General features: G+C 37.9%; 1 protein-coding gene across 2 annotated transcripts in view; it reads right to left on the minus strand.

Annotated features, from left to right (window-relative positions):
• Positions 1 to 271: 271 nt before the first annotated feature.
• Positions 272 to 26,660, minus strand: part of NAA15 (N-alpha-acetyltransferase 15, NatA auxiliary subunit) — a 63,393-nt gene continuing 37,004 nt past the window's right edge. The window contains exons 10-20 of one of the 2 annotated variants that reach the window (XM_045831031.1): positions 24,927 to 24,999; positions 21,549 to 21,718; positions 20,248 to 20,400; positions 19,347 to 19,475; positions 18,064 to 18,277; positions 14,306 to 14,499; positions 9,960 to 10,068; positions 7,970 to 8,068; positions 4,282 to 4,425; positions 3,399 to 3,496; positions 272 to 1,699 (exon numbers count right to left, since the gene is read on the minus strand). In XM_045831031.1, coding sequence (XP_045686987.1) covers positions 1,499 to 1,699; positions 3,399 to 3,496; positions 4,282 to 4,425; positions 7,970 to 8,068; positions 9,960 to 10,068; positions 14,306 to 14,499; positions 18,064 to 18,277; positions 19,347 to 19,475; positions 20,248 to 20,400; positions 21,549 to 21,718; positions 24,927 to 24,999 — 1,584 coding nt within the window. In that variant the 3' untranslated portion in view covers positions 272 to 1,498. Of the gene's footprint in view, positions 1,700 to 3,398; positions 3,497 to 4,281; positions 4,429 to 7,969; positions 8,069 to 9,959; positions 10,069 to 14,305; positions 14,500 to 18,063; positions 18,278 to 19,346; positions 19,476 to 20,247; positions 20,401 to 21,548; positions 21,719 to 24,926; positions 25,000 to 26,660 lie in introns of both variants that reach the window. The other variant, XM_045831030.1, reaches the window with a different exon arrangement.

The raw sequence follows: 26,660 nt of genomic DNA on the forward strand, positions 1-26,660 counted from the left end.
TTCTCAATCAAAATAGCAATTCTCAGTTTTCCTTTCAAATGACGAATCACAGATTCATAGTACCTGCCGTCCCAGCCCTCAGTGACGCCTCGTGCCGCAGCAGCCCTGGCTTGCACTGTGCGGCTCCCTGGCGCCGGCACCAGACCGCCCTGCAGAAACTCCGCCTGCACTAGCCCACCAGCACGCTGCACCACCTCTGGCCTGCACCTCTGTTTCCACCTGTGTGTTTTCACAGAAGCCCAACACAGATTCGTTGAAATATTCACACGACTGTTTTTCAAAACAATTTATTGCATCATATTTGGTACCTCATGTTTGACAACAAAAAGGAAATTACATCTGTAACTGCAGGAAAAAGAAGCTGGTCTGTTATTGAAAAAAAAAAAAATCTTGGGCCCTTTAAAAATTACAAAGTCTTGGGCTTGCCTGAAACAACTGAGCAAGAAATATATTCTTAGAAATGTAGGGCTTCAAGTATTACAAACCTGTGACACTGTGGAAAAATTCCAGAGGTATCTAAACTGCAGCACTTTTTTTCTGCATATCGTGAACAAGGCCTGCTGAGGTTTTTAACTATTAGTCTCTTGATCAGTCATAGAATGGTAGTCAGGAGTTCTGCTCTGTAACTTCAAGCCATGGTAGATTTCCTTTTTTCACTCTGTGGTGAAAAAATTCATGCTTGCTAATTAGTTGGTGCCACATCACAGTGCATTTGGTTCTTGCATTACAGTTTTAACAAGTTTGGCCAAAACAATGCTGAAAGGTTTGCATTGCTATTTTAGTTCTTCAAGTTTAAGTTAAAATTGAGATTGTTCCAACTGGTTCCTTCAGTTAAAAACTGTGGTACAAGAACACCAAACTGATCATGTACAGTGAATTTTGAAAACACAGCGTATTGAACACCCTCTAGGTTTCTCAGAATTCTGCTTGGTATCTATATGTCCCAGCTTCTACAACGTCAAGCATCTGTTGTAGGTTTCTCTGTAAATAGTGATTCACATTTGCATACTTCCTATGGCCAGAATCAACCCCGCAACAAAACCAGTCAGATGCTAAAGCCCCAACAACTCTTTGTGCTCAGTGAAAGAATCCAGTGCTAAAACAGCATTTATGCTGTCTGAGATATAGTAAAATCTCACAAGACAAATTTAAAGTAATATTTCTGCCACACACCTGCTTTGTTAGCTGTAACAGCCTCCAGATTTTATAAATTAGTTTAAAAACATGGGGGGGTAGGTAGGAAGAGGATAGGTATCTTTTTTTAACCCCTCAATTTTAGCAGCTTTTAATTTTTTAAGAAACTGAACCTATATCCTGTAATATGTTAGGTATTTTATACATACTTTTTCAGCAGGATAAAAACGTAAAACACTATTTGAAGGCAAAAACATTTACTCTTCTCATTCTGTGTAAGTCAGAGCAATGCAGCAGGTGCGTGACAAAAATATTATATACTAGATATGGTCCAAAGTCAATCCATTTGCTTGTTTAATGATGTTCAAATTTCATTGGCCAGTTCTTCAGTTTCTGCAGAACTATCTCCATTAACTGTGATCTTCATATCCTCTTCATATCCAGGAGGCATAAAAGCCAAAGCGTAAGGGAAAAGCTTATGACAATTTGCTCTATAAACTTCAGCAGCTTCTTTACAGTCTCCTAGGCTACCATCACACAAGGCTTCTAATACCTCCATACATGTCTACGGAAAGAAGAAAGGTCATGTTACAGCCCATCCAAAAGAAAAGTTACTACTGTGAATCTGACATTTTGTGATCAACCGTTTTCTGCAATAACAGGCCAATGCACATATTTAGGATAAACAAGAACGTTTCCCCCCATATATTCCATTAGAATTAGTTTCTTCAGAATTGCAGGGTTTATACAAAGGATGACTGTTTAAGCAGTGCCAGGACTAAGGCTGGGCAAGCAAGGGGTGTAGGCAGCTACAAGGAAAGAGACACTTTCCCCAAGTGCTGGCACCTGGGCGACAGCCTCGCCTCAGCCTCGCCTGGCCCTGTATATAAATGCCAAAATTTACACGCCAATGTCAATTACTGCTTTGTATTCTTAAGTATTCAAACTAAAGAGAACCCTAAGGTATGTTCAATAACTAAGGAGGAACGTTTCAAACACAAAGGGTATGCATGCCTTTAAAAAAAAGGGGAGGTGCTCTTGAAAATTGCTAATTCTTCCACCCAAACCCCTAAATACGTATGCTTCTCATATTTCTAAATGATTCACGTTGACTTGCATTTCTCAGGTTTTCTTTCTTCATCTTTTCACCTGGGAGGCACTATGTGGCTTCCAGATATGTAACAGCCTGCACACCCGCCTGTCTGGAAAAGTTCTGATCTAAATGCTGCATTAATCAACAACCAGTGAGTTTAATTTTTTTCCTTAATCATATTTCCTTCATGTGCTATTAAAGGAAAATATTTAACTCTCTTTCACCAAGTGCTTTTTTTTTCAATCGGCTGATCATCACATGAGGTAGCTGTCCTTTATTTTTAGTCTAAACTAGAATCTGTATTTCGCAACATACCCATATTATCTTCTTAAGATTTAACAAAATTTTTTTAACTTACTGATATTTTTCAGAGAGAGGAAGGTAGAGAGAGAAGTATCAGATTGTTGTTCCACTTACTTATGCATTCATTGGTTGACTCGTTATGTGCCCTGACCAGGGATCGAACCTGCAACCTTGGCATGTAAGAGGAATCTAACTACCCACACTACAGATGTCTCTAACTACCTTTACTATCTTTCACTCTACTTAATCTCATTATATTACAAGCTATAAAATGAGCATCAAAATTCAACCCGTGGTAAATGCATCTTAAATGTCAGAATCTTGAGACCACTGCTTGCTCAGAAATATAAAATATGAATTGAAATCCATTAACCATGAAATGTATATATGAGTTTACTACAACAAAATTTTTTGAAGATTTTATTTGTTTTCGAGAGAGGGACAGAAACATCAGTGTACAAGAGAAACATCTATCAGCTGCCTCTTGCACACACCCAAAAGAGAACCTGGCCTGCAACCCAGGTGTGGGCACCCTAACTGGGGACTGAACTGGCAACCTTTGAGCTTGTGGAACAATGCCTAAGCCACCGAGCCATACCAGTCAGGACCTAAAACGTATTTCTAAAAAAATTATTGTAAATAACAAATGTGAAACCAGTTACTAAACACCAAGTACTCACCAATGCATGTGTGTAACACCTGGTCCTAAATAAAGCTAAGGTCAGGTTTCTGATAAGGGTTCATAGCGGCTTAAAGAACAGTACGCATAAATAACAAAAACATCATTTGTGACCGTTGTTCTCTTGATGAAAAGAAGAACAAACACTGGTGAGGTACTTGTACAGCACGGGTATGAAAAACTCTTTACCTGGAGATTTCTGTTAGCGAGGGATTCGTCGAGTGTTGTTGCCAACTCTACGGCTCGCTTCTGACTGGAAGAATCTAAATAATATATCATTTTGGCAGCTACATGAAAAGAAAAAAGAAAATCCCTTTTATTTCAAGGTAAAACCAGCACATTATCCTCCATCCATTTAAAGATAAAATGCAAGGTATACATGCACACAGAGTGTGGTACTTTTAGGAAAAAAATTAAGAACAGCCTTTTGAAACACTGTTAATTCTTTAAAATTCTGAGAGAGCAGACCAGAAATAGCCTAACTTTCCGAGCCGGGAGAATGACTAAGGTAAGGAAGACTATAAAGAAGAGCAAATATTCTAGTAATATCTGTCTTTGTATGACAGGGCCGTGGGCAGTCTTCTCTCTGAAGTGAGCTTAATTCGGGGTTCAGGGGACTGCCCAACCCTGACAGTATGAGCCAAAAATCTGAATTCTGAGCTCCAGAGGCATACAAAGCTGCTGGGTTTCTTAGCCAGGTGTTCCGAAAGCTCCCTAAACCACCCCCACCACGCGTCCCATCAGGTCCCGACTTTCTCCACACGACTCTGACGGGGGGGCCCCTTGCCCGGGGATGGTCTCAGGTGCTCAGCACCGTCAAGCTTGCACTCTCACGTAAACACGAGACAGGGAAGACGACAGTCACAACCGAGTGAATTTTAAGAGCAAGGTGATGGGAGAAAAAAACAGAAATGGAGAATTGTATCGGAAGCATATTTAAGCTGCCTGTTTCCATGGTTTAATACATGACACGTATATGCTGCCTCTTCCACTCGAAAACTGTGTGACGACGTCACTGACCCATGAAAGTGAAAGTTGTGTTAGGCAGCTAAGGGTAGGACCGAGGGATTACCTGACAATCGGTGTGGCAATGAATCGGAATTCCTTTTCAGAAAAGTCTCATTGAAATTCTTTGGATTTGTTGCTCCAAAAAGACGATTCATTTCTTGTGTTAATACTGTTCTAACTGTTTCAGGTAAATTTTTACTTTCACCCACTGCTGAACAAATGAAAAAACAAACCCCATGAGCAGTTAGAGAGTCTGATAAAGTTGGCAGGAGTTAAAAAATTATCTACTGCATAAGGCCAGTGAGACTGATATACAAATACTAGACACATCTACTCATCATTCAACACTGAAAAAGCCTCCCTATGTAAACTTACAGAATTTCAATTTAAACGTGTCAGCAAAGTAATTTAACGACTTTCTAAAGGCACTCAAAGACATTTCTTTGACAGATGGATTCATTTCCAGAAAAGAACAGAAAGCGAAATACATGGCGAAAGATGCAGTTCCACTGCCTTATGAACTCCTAGCTGCTACCCCCGCCAACTTTAAAGGGGTCTGCAAAGCAGGGGCTTGACACCTACCTGGTAACAAAGTCATAGAAACAGTTCCGCCGAAGACAAGAGAATTTTCCTCACCATCTCCATCTCCTTCTACCCCCAAGTAAGGGATTACAAATTACAAGCTTATCGATATTATAAGGAGACATGGTTGACTTCACTAACCTTTATTTTCAGGGGCTACGTGAACTGAGAGCTACCACTACCTACATAATCAACTCCAAAGGGGCACCAAAGTATTGTTCTGTGATGAATACACTGCAGCCGTCACATCCCCAGGTCTTGGGGTTTGGAGATAGCAAGCTGGCCACCACCTCTGTGGACTCCTCTCCAAACTGCGTCCTAGTTGTGCTCTGTTTCACTGTGGGCAGACCCTGGCGACATCACAGGGTGGGTTCCAGACCACCGCAATAAAGCAAGTACCGCAGCAAAGGGAGTCACAAATTTTTTGGCTTTCAGTACATATAAAAATTATATTTGTACTATACTGTGGTCTACTAAGTGTGCAACAGCATTATATCTAAAAAGACAATGTACCTACCTTAATGTAAAAATATGCTATTGCTGAAGTATGCTAACCATCATGTGAGCCAGTTGAAAAAATGTGCTCAACACAGGGTTGCTATAAACCTTTAGTTTGTGACAAATGCAGTATTTGCGAAGTACAATACAGCAAACCACGATGAAAAAAAAAAAAAAGGTACGCCTGTATCACTTCAGTATAGACAGTCTGGGTCTTTGAGGCAGATAGACCTGGGCATGGATCTCGGCTTGGACAAATCATAACCTCTCTGAACCTATTTCCTAATCTATAAAACTGAGGTGATATCCAAGACAGAAGGGTCACAGCAAGGAAAGGCTAAATTTACAAGAACCAATCACATAACAGATACTCAATAAACTGTAGTTACTGTGTTGTCACAGATTGAAAACATAGATTTCTCTTTGGTTAGGAACTATGGTGGTAGCGTTGAAACTCTGCCTACAACCAAGTATGTGTACTCTGATGGGTATGTATCCGTCACACATCAATTATGTGCAGCTTAAGTTTCACAAAATACTGATCCTTACTTTGTGCAACACGTGCTGGTATTTTCAACTCTATTTTTATTTTAGGGTTTCAAATGCTGGTAATGACCCACTAAATTGCTTTCCTTGTGTCAACACTATCTCACTACCCTAAGTTAGAAAACACTCTACCACACGTTTGCTGACTGAGTAATTGACCGATATGCCCTATGCTGGTTAAACAGCATTTCCTCTATCACTCCACACAAGTGGGTGGTCCAAATAAATGAGCTGCTAGTCAAAGAATATATACTTTCAACTTGGTTGAAAGGAATCCTGTGGAGAATAACAAAGATACCCCAATTTTGTCTCTCTTTAAGTATACTCATGTTCTTAACACAGCTATTAGGCAGTCTACCAATTTCTTGGAGGCTTTTTGAAGACACAATGTATCAGTACAAATTAGAATTGCTTTCACTACTTAAATTTAGTCAAAATAAGGATCTCTTTGTAAATTTCTTTCTGACAATGTCAGCTGAACACCTGGAGAACCAGGAATAGCTAACATGCATTTTAATTTTCTGAAACAACTGTTCCAAGAAAACAGTCACATGTTCATCAGTCCACCTACTCACTGTAGGCAAATACATTTAGAAATGCCACCTTTAATTCGCATTTTTAAAAAAGTCTCTTAACTCCACAGCACTTATCTGTATTATTACCTTTCAGGAAAGAATTGGTCGTATAAAAACAAAGTGTATGTTGCTTTTGAGAATAGTTTACATGTATTCACTCTTAACCGAGAATGGATTAAAACTGTTATTTCTAGCCTTAATATACTGATTCATGGTTTCAAAGGTTTTTTAAATACAAGAGACTAAAAAGAAACTGCTTTACTTTCTCTAAATACAGCTACTCCTTCTTGTATTTTGTGTAATGTAGTTGTATTATTACTTTATGAATTTAAAGATTGAGGAAAAACATTTCTATGATTCAGTTTCTATAACAGGAATCATTTCTTTGACAAGCATAAGTATAATTTAAACAATGTTTTACTTTTCCTTAGAAGACTAAACAATATTCTTAATTGGGACAATTTAGCAATTTTCAAAACAATGATTGGAATACCTGGTTTAATCTCATTAGTTCTTTTCTTTTCTTAAGGTTTTATTTATTTATTTTTAGAGAGAGGGGAATAGAGGGAGATAGAGAGGGAGAAAAACATCAATGTGTGGTTCCCTCTCACGTGGCCCCCACTGGGGACCCGGCCCCAGGCATGTGCCTCAACTGGGAATTGAACCAGCGACCCTTTGGTTCACAGCCCACGCTCAATCCACTGAGCTACACCAGCCAGGACAAATCTCATTATTTTTATATAAAGCCTGAGTATTTAGCCATGAGATAATTAATTTAGTAGTGTTCTATTAAAAATTCCATTTCTCCTTCTCCAGTCACTTAAAAATCAAACCACCACCACAACGTGACTATAGGAATACTGTCTCAACTTAAAGCTCTTGTAATATGCAGAACAGTATGAAGATCTGGGCTCTCATCCCTGGTTCATTACTAATTACCCATGTTACCTTAAATAAATAACGTCATCTTTAAGGGTCTCAAATTTCTCAACTGTAAAATGAGATGTAATTAGCATAAAATTCCATCTTTCATTCTCTAAATTTCTGTACTTCTATTTCACATTAAAACTAATGTATGGAATCTTGTCAAAACATTTGAAAAGTACAATGATTGTTTTATTGCTCTTTTTAACCTATATTTAGCAACAAAATTTTTATGACTCAAAGAACTGTGCTAAAGACAGATAAATAAGGAGATAACCAGTCAACTTCAAAGAGATTCATCCATTTTAGAACAATTTACTAAGAAGCTTACCATAATAAAATGATTCAAAATTTCAACTTACATGTAACTTTCTAAAAACAGAAAAAAAGGTGATTCTCAAGTATCTGGACTGAATAATTCTGTATCAAAATTAGGTAACATTTCTAGCCTTAAAAAATAAAGACCTTTAACACAAAAACAAGAGCCCTGCTTTTCCCCTCAGCTAATTTAATATGCAACAGGTTTAAAAGGATTGAGTTTATGATGATAAACTTGTACAGAGCAACTTATACAGTCACCATCAACTACTGTAATCAAATACTTAAGAAATGGAAAACAAAACATACCAGTACTAAAGAGTCGGATCATACACTCATGAAGCCAGGGATGACTAGAATCAATAGCAAATGCCCTCTTTACTGATTGTAGCATCAAAAGAAACTTTTCTATAAAAAGAAAAAGTAAGATATATATTTTATCATTTGATAAAATAAAATGCCCTCCTTTGGAGGACTAAAAGCTTACAAATAAAAAAACTAATTTATAGTCAATCATATCTGAACTACAAAGCGTATGATTGAAGCAAATAATTTCCTCAGATTAGCAACATTAGCTATTTTACACACAAAGCTTTTAAAGAAAACCGGTTTCATGAAGCATAAAAAATTTAGACAGCATTCCACAGTATTTGAACAAACAAATCTGAAGCCATTTCATTTCCTAACCTCCTGTAATCAAAATAAAGGGATTTTCCTGAGAAACCCTTGTTTATAAAAGGATCTCCTTTGTGCCGGTTCCTGCCACAGGTCCTGGTTTGCCTCCTAGCTGACTCTTGCTCTCCGCCCCAGCTCTTCTCCCCTTGCAGGAGGCCAAGTGTTCAGTGATGCTCTAGCCTTTCTCCCTGCTGTCCACCCCTCCCCCACAACCCCATGGTCCCAAGCTTCAGTGGTGCTCCCACCTGTCACATGGAAACTTCCACCAGAACACCCACCGCCCTGCTATCATCTAGGACTATACCTCTCTGTTAAGGCTTCCCTAATTTGGTACCATTTTCCAAATATCAAAATTCAAAACCCCAGGCTTCTCTGACACTTTCTTTTCCCTTACCCCCAACATTCAGAAAGCTAAGAGCGTGGCCGTGCCCTCTGCCACGACCCATTTCACTCCACTGCAGCGGGCTGCCAGCACGGGCCCTCCAGGGCCCTCCAGGGCCCTCCGGGGGGTGCCCAGCCGACAAGCCGAGTGACTGGGGTTTAGATCCCCCTTCCCCGCTTCAAGCAGAACACCGTTTGTGTTTTACATTTTGGGACTGATTTAAGAATATTAGTCAAAAAAGGGAGTTGCAGTAACTGTTAAAAGTTTAAAATCACTTATTTTCCAAATTATTACACAATCATTGTAGAAAATAGAAAATACTCTAGTCATTCAGATTCCACCATGAGATAATCATCTGTTTCCTTCTGATCTATTTCTTCCTGGCCACTTTTCTATTTGCATACACATCTAAGTAGCTCATTACAATGAAAATCAAACTAGTTTTATATTCTGTTTTCAAACAGTGTGATATGGCAACCGTTCTCCAACATTATAAATTACTTTTGATAAATACGACTTTTAACAGAGGCACCGCTTTACTCAACCTCCTGCGGTTAGGACAGTCACACTCTTTGGAGCGCAACCTCCTGTCGGATCTTACTAACCAGTTTTTCTTCCCTTTAATGTGCATCACCTTAATGACAAACTTTCCCCCCAATGAACCACTTGGATAACACCAATTCCATACCATAAAATCTTCTCAGCGCCTACTTACACACAGCACAAGTCTTCTAAGCCCGGCAACCAAGACCCTTCACTTATGTTTTACCTGGGCCTAGTCCAACCTCAACATCAACACTCACTTGTATTTTCTTAACAAAACCTCTTCCCTTCTACGCATCTTTTCTTTTAGAAATATGACCCATCCTTGAAGATACACCTCAAGTATCACATCATCTAATTTAACAATAGCTAATAACAGCTTACATTTATTGATGCTTACTGTGTACCAGACACTATTTTAACTTCTAAAGTACTAACCGATTTTACACACGCATATGGTAGTTACTATATCTGACCCTAATCCTAGTTATGTATGTATACATATTGTTGATTTTAATGTCCTAGTAGAGATAATTATGTCATTGTAGCCCTCCACAACATTTTGTGCATTTCTGTGAGGAAGCTGAATTGACATTTGCCAAAAAAATCCTACAGTAGTAAGGCTATCAGAGCTGGAAGACTATGTCTAGGAAATACAGTTATCAAATTTGTCAGGGCCACTATATCTTAATTGCCTACCTTTCCTAAAGTAAATCTCAAAGGCAAAAAGATGAGTTTCTATCTTGTTCTTCACCAAGTTCTTCAACGGTGTTAAAAATTTAATAGCTTCTTCCAATGGAGTTTCAACCTAACGAAAATAAAAGATATTATACAAATGGAAACAATTTGGGGGAGGATGTGTCTGTTACTCTTTCTATTAAAAAGCATCTTTTTTTTTTTTTGGTAAAAATCACTTACCCATCACCCAGGAATAACCGTCATATTTTAGACCCCCAAAACCTAAAGAAGGGAGATTTTGAACTTGAACTCTTCACTGGTTTTTAACCAGAGATTCCATTATCTCTGGATAGACACTACCCAACAAATAAGGAAGAAGGTACAATGAAACCAGGGGAAGAAAGACAACAAGAGAAACAGGCAACATAACTGTAGGCGGGGGCACACGGGAGATGTGAAATAGCGTTGGAGGGGTAAGAAGAAAATTGTAGAGATCATTACAGAATGAGTGAATGCTTGTTTTTTTTTTAAATTCAAGCAAAGTATGTATCATTAAGCTATTAAAAAAAGGTACAATATCCATTGTCTTGCTTTGTTCCACTACAAATTCTATAGAAAGTCACACTGTTCAAATGCCTTATTAATGGTGAGATGGTGTTTCAAAAGACTTATATTTATAGAACCTGTCTCCACCACATTTTACTAATTATAGGAATGTCATATAAATTACACACTTGTAATCACTGCTGGGCAGGTATAATGTCTACCACAGAACCATGCCACTGTTACATTCATCATCTGAGTATGGGGTCAACCCCTTCTCTGCAGACAGGGCTGGGGCAGAGGACACCCCGCATTTACCGGAGGGGCCCTGAGCGTCTGGGTTCTGTACCTGCCTTCCCTCAAAGGAGAGGCAGGAGTCGCCTCCCCTCCTGGGAGTGTGGGTTTGCCCTACCAGCCGCACATGCATCTGCCAGCACAGTAATCGCAGTTTCGCCAACACAGACTAGCCAAGGGTATTCTTTTACAGCATTTAAAAATAAAAAGTCAAGCAATAAAGTGTTATCTATGGGATTTACACAGCATGTAAAGCCTCTGGCATTATTATTCTTTTTTTAATCCTCCTCACCAGAAGACATGCTTACTGATTTTAGAAAGGGGGAGGGAAGGAGAGAGAAAGCGAGAGAAACATGGAAGTGACAAGCATCCACCAGCTGCCTCTCGTACACACCCGGACCAGGGAACAAACCCGCAACCCAGGCAGGTGCCTGACCGAGAAGGGAACCCAAGACCGTTTGGTTTACAGGACAATGCTCCAATCCAGCCATACCGACCAGGACTGCGTTATTCTGAAGGATACATACTCTAAACCAGGAATCAATATACGACACCGCCTCTCTCACAGCTACAGATACTAAAACATAAAGGAGAAAATAAGGGTCCTTATAAGTATGCCTTTCTCACACATTTGTAAATATTTTGCTTCTTATTTCCAAATTCTGAGTTCTACTGAGTTAGGATTTGTGGTAGATAGTGAAGAAACATCTACCAGGGAAAGGGAAAGAACTGGAAACAAACAGTGCCATCCATCTGTATCTTTTCGTGACTCTAGGGGTAGAAATGGAAATGAAGGTCACTCAGATATGGCTGCTATTAAAGAATGCAAGCAATGAATATAAGGAATTTGAATTAACACAAGCATTTTATTAACTGAAATCATCTCATACTCTGTTGGGGTCCTATGTTCACTAAGTGGAGTATAATGGATGGAATTCCCAGTATTATGCATACTCTTTTCTGTCTCTCTGTGTGCCCCCCACCCTCTGTCTCTCTGTCTCTCTCTCTGTCTCTCTCTCTGTCTCTCTCTCTCTCTCACACACACACACACACACACACACACACCCCCTCTGCCTGCTGTGGCTCAGTGGATTGAGTGCCAGTCTGCAAACCAAAGGGTCGCTGGTTCAATTCCCCGTCAGGGCACATGCCTGGGTTGCGGGTGAGGCCTCCAGTAGGGGTGCAAGAGAAGCAACCACACATTGAAGTCTCTCTCTCTCTCTCCTTCTCCCTCCCTTCCCCTCTCTCTAAAATTGTAGGCAAAAAAAAAATCCTGTCAAAGATTTGAATTTAGTTAAATGTAGAATGAAACTATTGATGAGCAAGGTAAGACATCAGCAAGGACAGTTTTTATTTTATTAATTTATAAACTAACCTGAAATCTAATCCATGTTAAGGTAAGTTGTACAGGAGCACATCTCCCTACACTCCCAGTGTGGTGACAAAAAGGTTCCAACCATTAAACCCCACACCAACAGAATACTAAAGACTCCTTCCCCGGATGGGGGAGGACACATCCAGCTCAGACGGACGTGACTGAAGGCAAGGAGGGACAGAGAGGGCGGCCTCCGAGGACACTCGCAAACACCAACTACTGCCTCGGGACACGCTGGAGAACAAGCACAGCGTCCACCAAGGGGCTTCGGACGTTACGCTCTGTCAACTCAGTATTCAACTCACTAACTACACCTCTTCCTACTTTCCTTTTCGCCTTCTTAACTGGAATTACTTCAGGAAAGCTTTTATTTATGTTATATATATTATCCTGAACTTGAGACCCTAAACTCACCATTTACACTTGCTGAAATACAGGATCACAAAAAAAGAAAACAAACAAACAAACCAAAAACCAAAAAACCAAGTACAGATTATAGGTCCAGACTTGGCAGGTGGCTTTCAAAGTGGCCTTCAATGCCACTGCTGGTTGTGATGGCTCGATGGGATGCAACTTGGCCTTGCCACCACATTGAGGCTACGGGTAAATGTGGATGCTATTAGATGCGGGGCATCTCGGAGGCAGCTATCCTAGGAAGAGTGTTATGGGCCTAACAGGTAAGAATAGTACATACTGAAGAGCAGTCCATGAAACTAGGTGTCTTCCACTAGGCTTCTTCCAAATAAAAAACACTGTCTGTAAGCGCTGTTTTGTTCTGAGATTCTGTAATCCTCTAGCTCCAAGGATTAGACTACAATGGGACAGCTGGCCCAAATGCAGGTATTACATACAGGCTTGACACAAGAAAAACCTGGGTCTATAGGAAGGCCTGGTACTGAATCCTGCTCTGTGGGGCTACTGGCTCCAGACACACCCACTCCTTTACAATCTGAAATGCAAGACATGAAGTGTCACAAAGGAAAAGGTCATTACGGAAAGCCCTAGGGTAGACAGAAAGCGTGGGGAAAGGAGAGCGGTGGCAGGGACTCTGGGGTGATAAAGCGGTGTAATAAAGAAAGCTTCGGCAGAAAGATGGAAGGGCCAGAAGTTGGTGGTATCCCTGAAAAACCTTGCAACTCTCCATGAAGCCTGAAAGTTCAATTTTCTGTGCTTATCTCACTTCCCTGTATAGTTTTCCAATTAACTTCCCAAAACAATAAAGCTAGTATCTTTTTTCCCAGAAAACACACAATTATTTGTGAAAAGATGTCAATATATCCTTATAAAATCCAAGCTAGATTTCTCTACGGTGCTTAAATAGCAATAATGCTATGAGATAGTACTGTCCATCTTTTCTGGTATAATTCTAAAACCGTTTTCTGACTCTATTTATTAGGTGTTATAATTTTGCTTAGTCATAAAGCATTCCATGATTTTTGAATTTTTAGTTACTAGTAAAGCTGAAACTGAACCTAAGGCAATATTATTTATATTGCTTTAACATAATAAATTATGCAGTTATTTTTTCATGGAGTAGGGAGATGTCAAGAGTCATAAGAAAAACTGCATGGGTATGTTTTATGTGACAATGAATATCTTATCTTGATTTCAGCTTAAAGTAATAGGTTTCAAACAGTAAAGTCCAATAGAGATACTGTAAACTGACAACATGGTAAGTGAAAGATACACGTACAGACCTCACTTTTTAACGAGTGTCGCTATAAAAACCTGCCTAGATACAAACACATATATTTTACCACTTACGACAGACACTACCTTCTTTACACACATAGTTTCTCTAGCCCTAACATCTCTGCTTAGTAGGGGTTTTGTCCTCGTCCCATTTTATAGATGAGAAAGACATCAGAGAGGTCAGACACAGAGTCCGAGACACACGGTGAAGTGTAGGAGCTGCAGGCCCAGATCAGAGTGACGCAAAAGCCGAAACTTCCCGCTACACCAACGGTAGGCTAGATCAGGATCGGTATTTCAAGTTTTAAACCTGCACTGTGATTTTTAAAAAAGAAAAAGACTAAAATTACAATGGTCTTTCACTTTAAAATCTATAATCAAATTGGTTAACTAAGTAAACATAAAGCGACAAGAGCTGGTCATGAAATTACACTCAGCTGTGCTGAATAGCAGTCTCAAGTACCTTGGCCAGCTTCTCGGGGATAAGCTCCTCTTTCGGACCTCCGATTTCCTCATCATCGTCATCCTTCTTCTTCTTCTGGTTTCTCTGTTGCTTTTCTTTTTCTGCATTTTTTTTCTCTTCTTCTATCTGGGCTTTCTTTTGAGCTCTTCTTTGTTTATTACGTAGCTTCTTTAGTTCTTTGTCAGACATGTTTGCTGTAGGCAATACGTTATTAATTAATAAAATTATAAGCATGTTGAACAGATTAGTAATGACCAATTACTAAATATTCCCATACAAACTCCCATAAAAATACTTTATTATATGTGCTCATGTGCCAATGTGTGCCTAGCCTTTAAGCGCCTCCACATTTGACAGGAAGCCCGGAAACCTCTTAAAAAAAATGTCTGAGGACAGACGGAGCCCTGGCGCTGTAGCCACAGCAAAGCACAGAAGGACTCAAGTTCCTACAGCAGCATCGGCCTACTCACCACTGTAGCAACACGACAAGCTGTTTCACATCCCCGTGGCTTTGGGCCGTGCTTTCTCCTATCTATGCCTTCTCTAACCTTGTGAAACGGTTATTCCTTCTCCAGTCTGTGCTGCCAATATGCCTCATATACAGCATGGGGCAAAAGGAGGTTTACACTGGTTCATATGGAACACAATACAACAATTATTAAATATAATAGAAGAATAAACTATTTCACGTACTCACTACTGTAAACCTACTTTTGCCCCCACTTCCAGCCTGTAAGTTTGCATGTCACAAAACGCGGCATATACATCTGTTTCCAGTTTAGACCGTGAGCAACCTGGTGGAAGAGACCGTGTCTCACTTGTGTTCGCGGGGCCTAGCGGCATACCGAAACACACAGAGAACACTAAATATTTGCTGATGAAATAATGAATAACCAAATGGTAAATTAAAACTTTGACATTAAACATCAACAGCCTCCCCTGAGGTAGAACATGTGGAATGTCTCAAAAGAAAGACTGGAAATCACAACACCATGCCCACAACCCACCACATTCCTCTGTCACCATTCAGCTCATGATCAAGTTGTCATTTCAAGTGACCAGGGAACATGAGAATCTAGTTAAGAAACAGTGTTGAGGAGTCTATTTGGGGGTAAAAAATAGCCACTCTCCACCTATCACACACAAAAATCAATTCTAGATGATTAAAATACCAAACATAAAAATAACAAAACAAATATCATAAGAAAACATAGAAGATATTTATTAAATATATTTTAAATTTTTAAGTAGAAAGAACTGTTCTAAGCGAGACCCAGAAGCCATTAAAGAACAAACCCTTTTTTATTTCAGAAATACTAACCCTTTTACGTAATGAAAGGCGCCCACCATAAATACAGGTGAGACCGAGATGACAGGAAGAAAATATGTGCAGCACACAAACAAGGACCAGAGCCCTGAACACGCACAGACCCGTACAAATCGAGGCTGAAAGTAAAACAGACGAAGGACATGAACGGCCAGCTCACAAAAGAAACCTAAGGGCCACATGAAAACATATGCCGATGCTCCATTCTTCATTATCTAGAAATTATAAATTAGGTACTTCCCCCAAATAACAAAATAAGTAAAGAAGAAATAGTTTTCATTCTTAGCAAGAAAGTAAAATAAAGACAATCTCAACACAGTGTTGGCAGTGATAAAAACTGATAAACCTTTTATGGAAAGCAATCTGGCACTACACCAAGTTCTCTTTGACCCAGCAATTTCCACTTCTAATAGTCCATGCTAAATAAAAATGTGCATAATGATGTACAAGGACATTTATTATGGCACTGTAAAGGTCAAAAAAGAAATCCATATAGATTCCTACATAGCCATTAAAATGATTAATGATGATAGTAAGCTGCATCCAGATTTGGAACAGTAGCTATGTAATGAAAAAAGTACTATGAAATGAAAAAAGTATACATTGCAACAGTGGGTATGTTATCATTCATTTATTTTCTTCCAAGTAAAGAAAATAAAGGTAAACCAAATGACTACAAGGAACCACCCTGCAATGTGCGTATCAAGTATACCTACAGATAAAACTCTGAAAACTGTAATTGTGTACAAAGGAAACTGAACTTTCCATAAGGATAACCTTTTGAAAGAAGATAAGCTTTGGGTAGCAGAAAAGTGAAAGGATATTCTCATATTTGCAGGGTATATTTCTGAACTGTTTCAACTTTATACAGTTAGAGTTAGTTATGTATTATTTGTACAATATGAGGAAGAAGAGGAAGACAGGGAGTGTGAACAAAAAGGTAAACAAAAAAAGCCAGAGGATTTCAATTCTCAGCTTCAACTATAAACTGTCCTGTAGAATCTTACCGGCATTTTCTCTCTACTTGAAGAAAAAGTAACAGATAGTGACAGATTCAAGTGAAATCTCTACAAGGATTTCAATGTGTGACCTTAGAAAGTCATAAACTATTCTTGGCTAACAGGAAGTAAAACTTAATAACAAATTAACAACAGCAACAAGTAAGTCCAAAGATATTCAGCGGGAGGAAGGATGAACAAAGCAACCAACCAAAACATCAGAAGAGGAATAAATTTAGGATTGAAGAAAAAAACCGGACATACTTTTTATGCCCCAATTTCTGTAACATGTTTGTCATGAGTGACAAAATATTTGGACAATCAATTCATATTCTTCTACATGCTTAGATCACTGTTGTTCTGGAATTCTTTCCCAAACAATTATATAAGAAAGATCTCTCTCTATATACCCAGACACCCTGCTGTAAAAATGGCATGTTAAAAACTGGTCAAATGATAAGTCTTGCCCTGGCTCAGTTGGGTTGAAGTGTCATCCCATACACCAAAAGGTTGTGGGTTCAATCCTCAGTTGGGACACATACGGTAGGCAAACTGATCAACTGATCTCTCTCTCTCTCTCAAATCAACAAATACATCCTTGGGTGAGGATTTACCCCCCCCCCCCCCAAAAAAAGCAAGCAAGCAACAAAAGTCACTGGGCCATTTTACTAGCTTAATTCCAAGCTGGCTTTTAATGTTCAAGCAATATTCATCTTTTAGTAGGTTAAATTATAAATTATTATTATAAAGAATAATACCTAGATATACTGGCAGTCAACACTAATGTATAATGCCAACATTAATTATACAGTTAGTCATTTATACTACTGGAACTAGACAACAACAATATTGGATAAATGAGTTACTAAATGCAATACTCATGAAACTGAACTTCTTAAAAGTTAAAGACTGGTTACGAATTAAATTCTTACTAAACTTTTGAAAGTATACAGTAAATGGTACATTTCTTTTGTTTCTTAGAGAAATTCACAAATGGCTGTCATCACTTTCTAAGTATGTACACACAGTCAAACCTCAGTATCCTCGGAGGATTGGTTCCAAGATCCCCCCAGAACCAAAATCCAAGGAAGCTAAAGTCCCTTATGTAACAGAGTCTTCGCATATAACCTGTATTTGCATATAGGCTACAGCGGGACATGACTACATATCACTTCATTTGCATGGATTCGGTTTAGTGCTTGGCCCATGGCAAATTCATGTTTCACTATGTGAAACTTTCTGGGATCTGGCCCCCATTACTTTCAATCCATGGTTGGTTGAATCCAAAGATGCAAAACCAACAGATGTGAAGCGCTGATGAGATTATCATCCCACAAGATACTTGACAAAACACTAAGGAAAAATCTACACTACACAAAAAAACATAAGTACACATACACAAGCAAACAATAAGACATCTTTGTACATTATACCTGTATCAGCTTCATGTTCTTTATTCTCATCTGTAAGGGGGTTGTCATGGAGCTTCAAATAGATTTCTATAGCAATTCTTGCTGCCTTGAAGTAAAACGGATGCTGTCGAAGTACATCTTCTAGTTTTAATAAGTCCACATATGATCTAAGGGTAATCTTCCTCATACAGTATGTATGAAAGTCAAACTGGTCATCAGTGATTTCTATAAAATGCTAACAAAATTGTCTTTTTTATTATACTAAGTATAGCAATGCCAAAGAAAACTATAAATATCAAAGCCTTGGAATTACTTGTGTCCTAGACATAAAAAAATTAGTAAAATAAAATAAAAATTACAATCATCCAATATAAATACCTTGCATATCAAACAAGTAAATACAATTGGCCATCACCTAGCACAGTATATGGCATCGCAAGGCACCGAATTATTCATTAAATAAAAAGGAAACACAATACTTTAAACATGTATTTATTCCTTCCTTAATCATACTCAAATAAAGCTATCATGAGAAATAAAACATAATTTATTAGTATATACAATGATGCAATACAGTGGATTTACACATTATACATTGTTTTTATATTTAGGACGATTTGCCAAGTATTATAATATGTAGTATCTGGTGATTTTTCTGATGTTACAAATCTGAATCCTATGCAATGGTAATGCTGGTAATGTAGAAATCAATTAGCAAGTAGGTCAAGCAACCAGAAACTAACACAATTCAACTAAGCCCTGGGGTTCTCTACTTAACAACAAAACAAGCATGAAATTATAGAAACTATTTTTATCTGGGAAAAACAAAAATGAATCAAAAGTAAAGAGGACTGAAAAAAAGGAATTTATCAAAAAATGAAGAATTACACAGGCTACAGAAATATTGTAAAAAGGCTTCAAAGCTCCTATTTTATAAACATCAAGGTGTATGACACCACTAATTAAATTATGGCAAACAGATTTCTGGGACAACTTAATGAACTTTTTTGCACATGTTACTAAGGAAACAGCAACTATTTGAAAGAAACATTAAAAAATCAACGAAAACCTAAGAAAGGTACAAGCTTTCGATAAAGATTTTACATGAATTCTTGGCAGGAAAAGAAGACAATGAAGAAGTCTGCAGAAAATGTAGTTTCTATTTCAATTATAAAAACTGAAAAATGTAAGTACTAATAATTTAGAAATCACTGTGAATTATAGAAAGAAAAAATGGGATTTGTTCTAAATCTTTAGCATTTAGCAGAATAAAGTGAGGAACTCGCATGTACAGGGGTACTTACTCTCTCAATCTCGTGACATTTCTTAAGTGCTTCGCCAAATTTATTCATTGTCTTGTAAGCCTGGGCACATTCCGTCTGGAACCACATGCACTGCATTTCATTCAAATTCTCTACTGCTGACGTTCCTTCCTATGTGAAAACCACACATATTCAAGACCATTTCTTACCAAATACTTTATTCCACCACTGAATTTAAGAAACAGAATCAACTGATATGAATTCTTTTGAAATCATTGTTTTTTAACCCATTCTCAGAGTAAAAGGAAGTAGTTAATAAGTGGAAGAAACTGAAATTATATTTCTAACCACTAAACAAAATACATACTTTTGTGAACAATTAATCAAAATATCTACGTAACTGGGGTTGGAGAGTAATACAAGAAATAGAACACTACCACACAGCAGGTACTCCATTAATATTAGTTTCCTTCACCTCTAAAAATTGATGTAAACATCCATCAGTAGTATATCAGAGTTCAGCCCTGGCTGGTGTGGCTCAGCGGATTGAACAGCAGCAGAACCAAAAGGTCACCAGTTCCATTCCCATTCAGGGAAAATGCCTAGGCTGTGGGCCAGATCCCCAGTTGGGGTGCATGTGAGGCAACCAATCGATGTCTCTCTTGCACACTGATGTTGCTTGCTCCCTCCCTTCCCCTCTCTCTAAAAGTAAATAAACATAAAAATTTAAATAAGAGTTTAAAAACCCATCGTACAACCATATAAAAAGGGAATAATGTTTTACTCTAACATTGATTTCAGGGTTTTTTCCTGATAAGGTGATCTGATTAAAATCCTACTGATTCAAATCCTATTTTGACATTAAAAATATCAAATAAATTTTGAAAGGTAAGGTCCACAGGTGAACTGTTTATTCATAAGTAAGAACATCAGCCATACGAACCCTTGTAAACTTTGAGCACATCTCCTCAGCCTCCTTTATCAGATTGGCTTTCAGCATGTATTTTGCACACTTGGAGTTGATAAATCTGTCTGCCGTGTCCAAGGCCTGGGCCTCATCCATCCACCGCGCAGCTTCTTTAATATTCCCAGCATGCTTCCAGCGTACGAAAGCAAAACAAACCAGTCAGTATGCTAACGTTACTATGCCAGTAATCAGTTACCTGTTGATAAATGACTAAAACCACAAATGGAAGAAAGGAACTCTTCTGACTCTTGAGACCCTCACGAATGTAGATGCATAAATTCTGCCATAATACAGATCTGATACCTTTCCGGCCATGTAGAATATAGCCTCTCTAATAGTAAAGGCTTGTTTTAACAATAGTGGACACTGTTACAAATCTCAGTGCCTGCAACAGTACCTGGCACATAATGAATACTCAAAGATAATGGTTAAGTAAAAGAATAAATAATCATTGAAATCTTTTACGTGATTCTTGAACAACACAATGAATGAATGTAAATACCATAAAAGGCAGAGAGATGGCCAAGTCCCACGCACAGGAACCATGGAAACACTACTGGCTGGGGTCATCAGCGGGCACTCCACCATGACCCTCCTCCTGTCTCACCTAACCCGTCCGCCTGGCAGAGCCACAAAACCAATGAACGCAACCTGGCTTTGGAAAGTGCTTTTAAAACATTACTTAATTTCATTATTTTTGGTAAATAAATTATTGGTTTATAATCTCTTCCCCAAGAGCTTTTATTACTAAATTATATTTGTATTAAAAGCCAACTTTATTTTAAGATGATGCTAAAATATGATTAGAGATTCTCATGTAAGACCCAAAAGCTGAGGACGCAAGAGACAATATGTAATATTCACAGTAGAATCTTTAATTTTACTAACATTACCAGATACTAACATGTATAATCTCATACTCAGATGTTAATAGAAACAAACATCTCACAGCAAATGTACTTACTTTTGATTACCTATACTCTTACTACCTAAAACCAAGAAAATAACCTGATGGTATGCAATAAACGTATGAGGATATGTAACATGAACAACCATAAATAACCACATATATGTGTATACATGGATATGAGTGATCCAATTAGCATGACCATAACAAGTCTAAAAGTATTCAGGCTGAGAAATGTACTATACTTGCTAATCCATAGTTTATAAGCTACAAAATAGTCATCGTTCTTATAGCATTCAGAATCTATAAAATACAGAAAAATTTTTTATGTCTTATTACCTGATAAGAAAAAAAGGGAATAAATATTTACCTTATAGATTTTAGCTTTCACAAGAAAGAGTTCTATCAATGTAGGTGTACTTTCAATAGCGGTGTTGATGTATTCCAGAGCGATGGATGGCTGGCCAATTTTGTCGTAATGTTGTGCCAAGTAGTACTGAACCCAAAGTAACGTGGTTGGCGGTTCTTCTTTTCCATCATCTTTAAAAAGTAGGAGAAGCGGGTGCAAGAAGAAAGAAACCAAGATTAGTCATTATATATATACATATATACATACACAGAGGGTACCCACCTCAAAATGGGTACTCCATCTTTATTAATAAGGAAACTAGTTTGAACCATGTTATTTATGTACCTAGCTATAAAACTACCCTTAAATTTATAAGATCTTTGGATGGGACCATGTTTTCTTTTCTGTATCACGATAGCCCCTTGCACAATGCCTTGCAGTTAGTAAGAACTTTCTTTACATAGTAAATATGGCAGGTAAGTGAAATCAAAGATACAAGAAATTACCTGAAAGGAAACTGAAAGGTGTGGGGGAAGACAAGTTGTATGAGAACTATGAGAGTATATTGATCAGGGTGTTATATATGACAGAGAAAAGGAAAAGAAAAAAAATTCCATTAATATGAGGTAAAAAAACAAAAACGAAAACAAAACAACAAGGCCCAAGTGCTTAATTGGGTTTCTAGCTAATACATACATAAATATACTTGTGATGTGGTTATTTTAAATTCTGGTGATTATAATATTCTTAATATATTCTAATATTATGCTGAATATGCAACAATTCATAATTGAGGTAGAATAAACACTATATCAAAAAAGGTAAGTAAAAATGCTTATTCTATGTTTTAGTTCATAATTTAATTTGATGTACTCATAAGAAAATGTGGAAGTTAAATACACAACCCACACATTAAAAAGTGCTTTTTAACACAAATTTCTAAAATCAGAACTGCTATTGGGTTTCAGAGAAAGCAATAGATTGCTCATTTTTTTTTGGTAAAAGTAGGATGGCTCAGCGGACAAACAATAGGAGTGGAACTCACCAACTCCCGATCTGACAGATCTGCAACTAAAGTGCTGCATATTCTTGGGCATGTCATTGAACCTCTTCCACATTTGTAAAATATGTAGGAAAATGCTGATAATCAAAGGAATATTATGATGATTAACCAATGAAACCATGGTAACGCCTTTTAAAAAGTATTATTAAAATTAATCTGAGACCTAAAAACAATGATCAACCCAACAGCAATGAGCACCCCAGGTCCCACACTGGGCTCTCTCCCACTGTCAGAACCAAGGGCTCCTCGGGAAAAACAATGGATTCCAGGCCCACTAGGGGCAGTGGACAAGATGAACTGGAATAATCTTGTCATACCAAACTGCAAGGAAGCTATCATCTACTACCATCTTATAAGGAAGCTGGAAGCATTTAAAACTACAATGATTTTTAAATATGTTTAAATCCAGGAATTCATAATACTTTTAAAACTAACCATCTTTGAAGGATGCTGCTAAACCAATTAATTCTTTTGAAAACTGGTAAAGAGCAACAGGGAAAAAAAAAAGGTAGAGGAGGCAGGGGAGAAAAGGCAGAAATAAATGAAGAAAAAGTTCTCTTTTATGGTAAAAAAAAAAAGAATGATGGAATATCACCAGTTTATAATTCATAACAGTTGCTAATATGCATGACAAATACTCCATGCCTCCTGATGGAAGAACACACCACCACCTGTGAAGTAATCTGGCACACCACTCTTACAGTTGAAACGAAACAAAAAGCAAATCCCCAGTTTTTAAACTTCAAGCCTCTTGTCAGACCCGTCCATTAGAAGTTTCTGTGATGACAGTCATGTCCTGTATCTGCTCTGTCTAACATGGTAAGCAGCTTCAGATGGCTACTGAGTGGCATTTAAAATGTGGCTACTGCAGCTGAGAAACTGAATTTTTAATTTCTTAATAGCCACATGTAGCTAATACCTATCATACTCGACAATACAACTATCCACCAACGACCAATTTATAATACATTCAAGTAACGGAGGAACAACATGTTAAGAAACACCATGGAGGTACATTCAGCAAAACCTAGACCAAGGCTGTCACACTCATTCTCACCAGGGGCCATATCAGCCTTGCGGCTTTCAAAGAGCCAAATGTAATTTAGGACTGTATACATGTAACTACTCCTCAACTAGGGGCAAGGAGCTTGGGCTTCCGCCAGGTAGAAACGAGGTGCTGGACCAAAGAAAACAAGGTGGTGGGCCGGATCCACTCCGTGGGGCCTTGTGTTTGCCACCTGTGATCTAGACCGTAGAAAAACTAAAAAAGTCTAAATTATTTTTTTTAAAGACTTCACTTATTTATTTTTAGAGAGAGGGGAAGAGAAGGAGAAAGAGAGGGAGAGAAACATCAATGTGTGGTTGCCTCGCACGCGCCCCCTACTGGAGACCTGGCCTGCAACCCAGGTATGTGCCCTGACTGGGAATTGAACCAGCAACCCTTTGGTTCACAGGCCAGCATTCAATCCACTGAGCTACACCAGCCAGGGCAAAAAAGTCTAAATTCTTTAACAAAGAAGTTGCAGGAAGAAGAGAAGATGGAGGGAAAACCTACAGATTAAAGAGAATTAAGAGACATATCAACCAAATTCAAAGTATAGATTTCATCTGCATCTTCATTCAAACAAGCTCCGAAACCCAAAAATGACGTGTATAAGTGGAAATATAAATGTGGACCTTTTTCTTTGAAATTAAGAAAGTATTAATGTCCGGGTATGATAATGATATTATGATCACAATCTTCTGAATATTAAAATACTCACTGATGAAATGATAAAATGTTTGGGATTTGCTTCAGAATAACATAGCAGTAATAGGTGTGTACAACCTTTTGGCATCTCTGGAAGAAGAGCTGTCTTGGGCCTCACATTAAATACATAAACATTAATGAAAACTGATGAGCAAAAAATAAAAAAAATGTTTTAAGTCAATTTTGCATTGGGCCACACTCATAGCTATCTTGGGCTACATGTGGCCAGTGGGCCACGGGCTGGACATCCCTGCCGGAGAAGTAGGTAAGAATAGAAACGAATCAGGTTTGACCATGAGTTAAAAATTGCTGGAGCTGGGTGGTGGGTAAATGGAGAATCATTATGCTATTACATCTAGTTTCATGGACATTCTACAAAAAAATGTTTTTAAGTAAGCTAATGTGACTCTCTTTTTACCAAATATTTTCACAATGTTCAAACTGATACAGCTCTATCTTAAAGGGGAAAAGGTGTAAATATACAAAACTTACTGCCTAGATAATGAACAATACTGATCTTCTAAGTAAGAATTTCATGGTATATTAAAAATTTCAAGATGTTTTTAAAACAAAATTGAGCACTTACCATTGGGGTTAAATAACCGGCAGCTTTTAAGAGAGGTTTCATAACCTACTACTAATTCTTCAATGATAGCCACCTAGAATACAAATACACAAGCACACTTTAATTAAATATATATAGAGAGAGAGAAAAGAAAACTTATTATTTCTGTGCAAAATGTGCTATTTACTATTAAAGGACTTGATAAACACTGACACACACTTTTATAAATCTCTTAACCTATGGATAAAAATTGAAGAGAGTTAAACCTTGTATTTTTGAAGGTATGTGTTAAGACATAACTTTCTAAAAACTTTCTGGCAACTCCTTTCCCTGCTAGAAAACAAAGCATTAAGCTGAACCAGATAATCAATCCACATAAAATAACACCCTTTATATGAATGACACCCTTTAAAGTAACACCCTTTAGGATTCACTCTTCAGGAATCAAAAATTAAATACTATGTGGAAAGAGAAATCTGTAAGTAGACGATAGCATCGCTCTCAATCTCATAACCAGGGAGAGCATCAGAGAAGCCAACGGGGAACCACGAATGGGTTTCTGAGGTCCTGGAGGAGGAGGGGCTGTCCAGATTCTGGCTTCTCCCGAGTCATGACTATACTCCTTGTTCACGGCTCCCTAACACATCTGCAAATACTTTTAATTTATTAATTTCCTTCTTTGTTTAATCCACCTCTGATGGACTTCTGTTACTACAGAAGCTCTCTTAAATGACCTCAGCTTAACTGACCCAACAGACTAGCACCAGCTCGCTCCATCACCTCAGAAAACTGTGAGGCTGAATGGCCACAGCTAGGTCACTCTGGTGCGTCCACGTTCTTCTGCTCCCACAAATTGAGCTACATCCTTACTAAGAGGTTTTTTCCCCCAAACCTGTTTGAATCAGTTGCATTTATTATCATTGTAGAATTTAAGTCACTGTTATATAACATTAATAAACGAGAACAAAAAGAACTTTCTGTAAGTTGAACATCGTGGAAAGACTTGGGATGAATTACGTATTTTTAACCAACTTCGAGTTCAATGAGAGAACCATATATATCATGGAAGTATATAGGAATTCTACAGTTCAGAATACTTTGCAATCAAGTTATCACTCTACCCAAACTGAAAATAACAGACCACATTTTATAAAAGTGATTTACGTAAGAAAAAGAAGCGAAATGGTCATCAAGAAAGTCCATGCCTTGAGCCATTTAACAAAAGACTGGCAAATTAGTATACCTTATGTGCTGTATGTCAGTGTTTAACATGTTTAATTTGTCCCATCTCTCTGATTCTTCACTATAACTGATTAAAAAAAATATCCAACCAGTATGTCTTGATGCCACTGCACTTGCAAACAAAATAATCTAAACTGAGATCAAAACATCCTCTTAACATGCATTTGAATATTGTAATACATAGCTGAAAGAGAAAGTTAACTTGCCAGGATAGCAAATAGACTCTTTTGACAGAATTTTTTTCTACCAAATAAGAAAGGAAAAACATTGCTGCTAAGCTAAAACTTAGTTTACAAAAAGAAATCACTTTGGAGTTTCACCATGAGCAGGGTTTAAAGAAAAATACTGACGAAATCACTACCTTACCAACTTTTCACACACACACACACTGATTTATCAACAAAATCACTACCTGACCAACTTTTCACACACACACTGATTTATCAAAGTACACAGCAGAAACAGAAGACTGAGAAAACAAATAAACAATACGTCATTTAGCTAAAGAAAGTA

Source organism: Phyllostomus hastatus, unplaced genomic scaffold (assembly GCF_019186645.2).
Source record: "Phyllostomus hastatus isolate PE091 unplaced genomic scaffold, TTU_PhHast_1.1 phas_contig_159, whole genome shotgun sequence".
Classification (NCBI taxonomy): domain Eukaryota; kingdom Metazoa; phylum Chordata; class Mammalia; order Chiroptera; family Phyllostomidae; genus Phyllostomus; species Phyllostomus hastatus.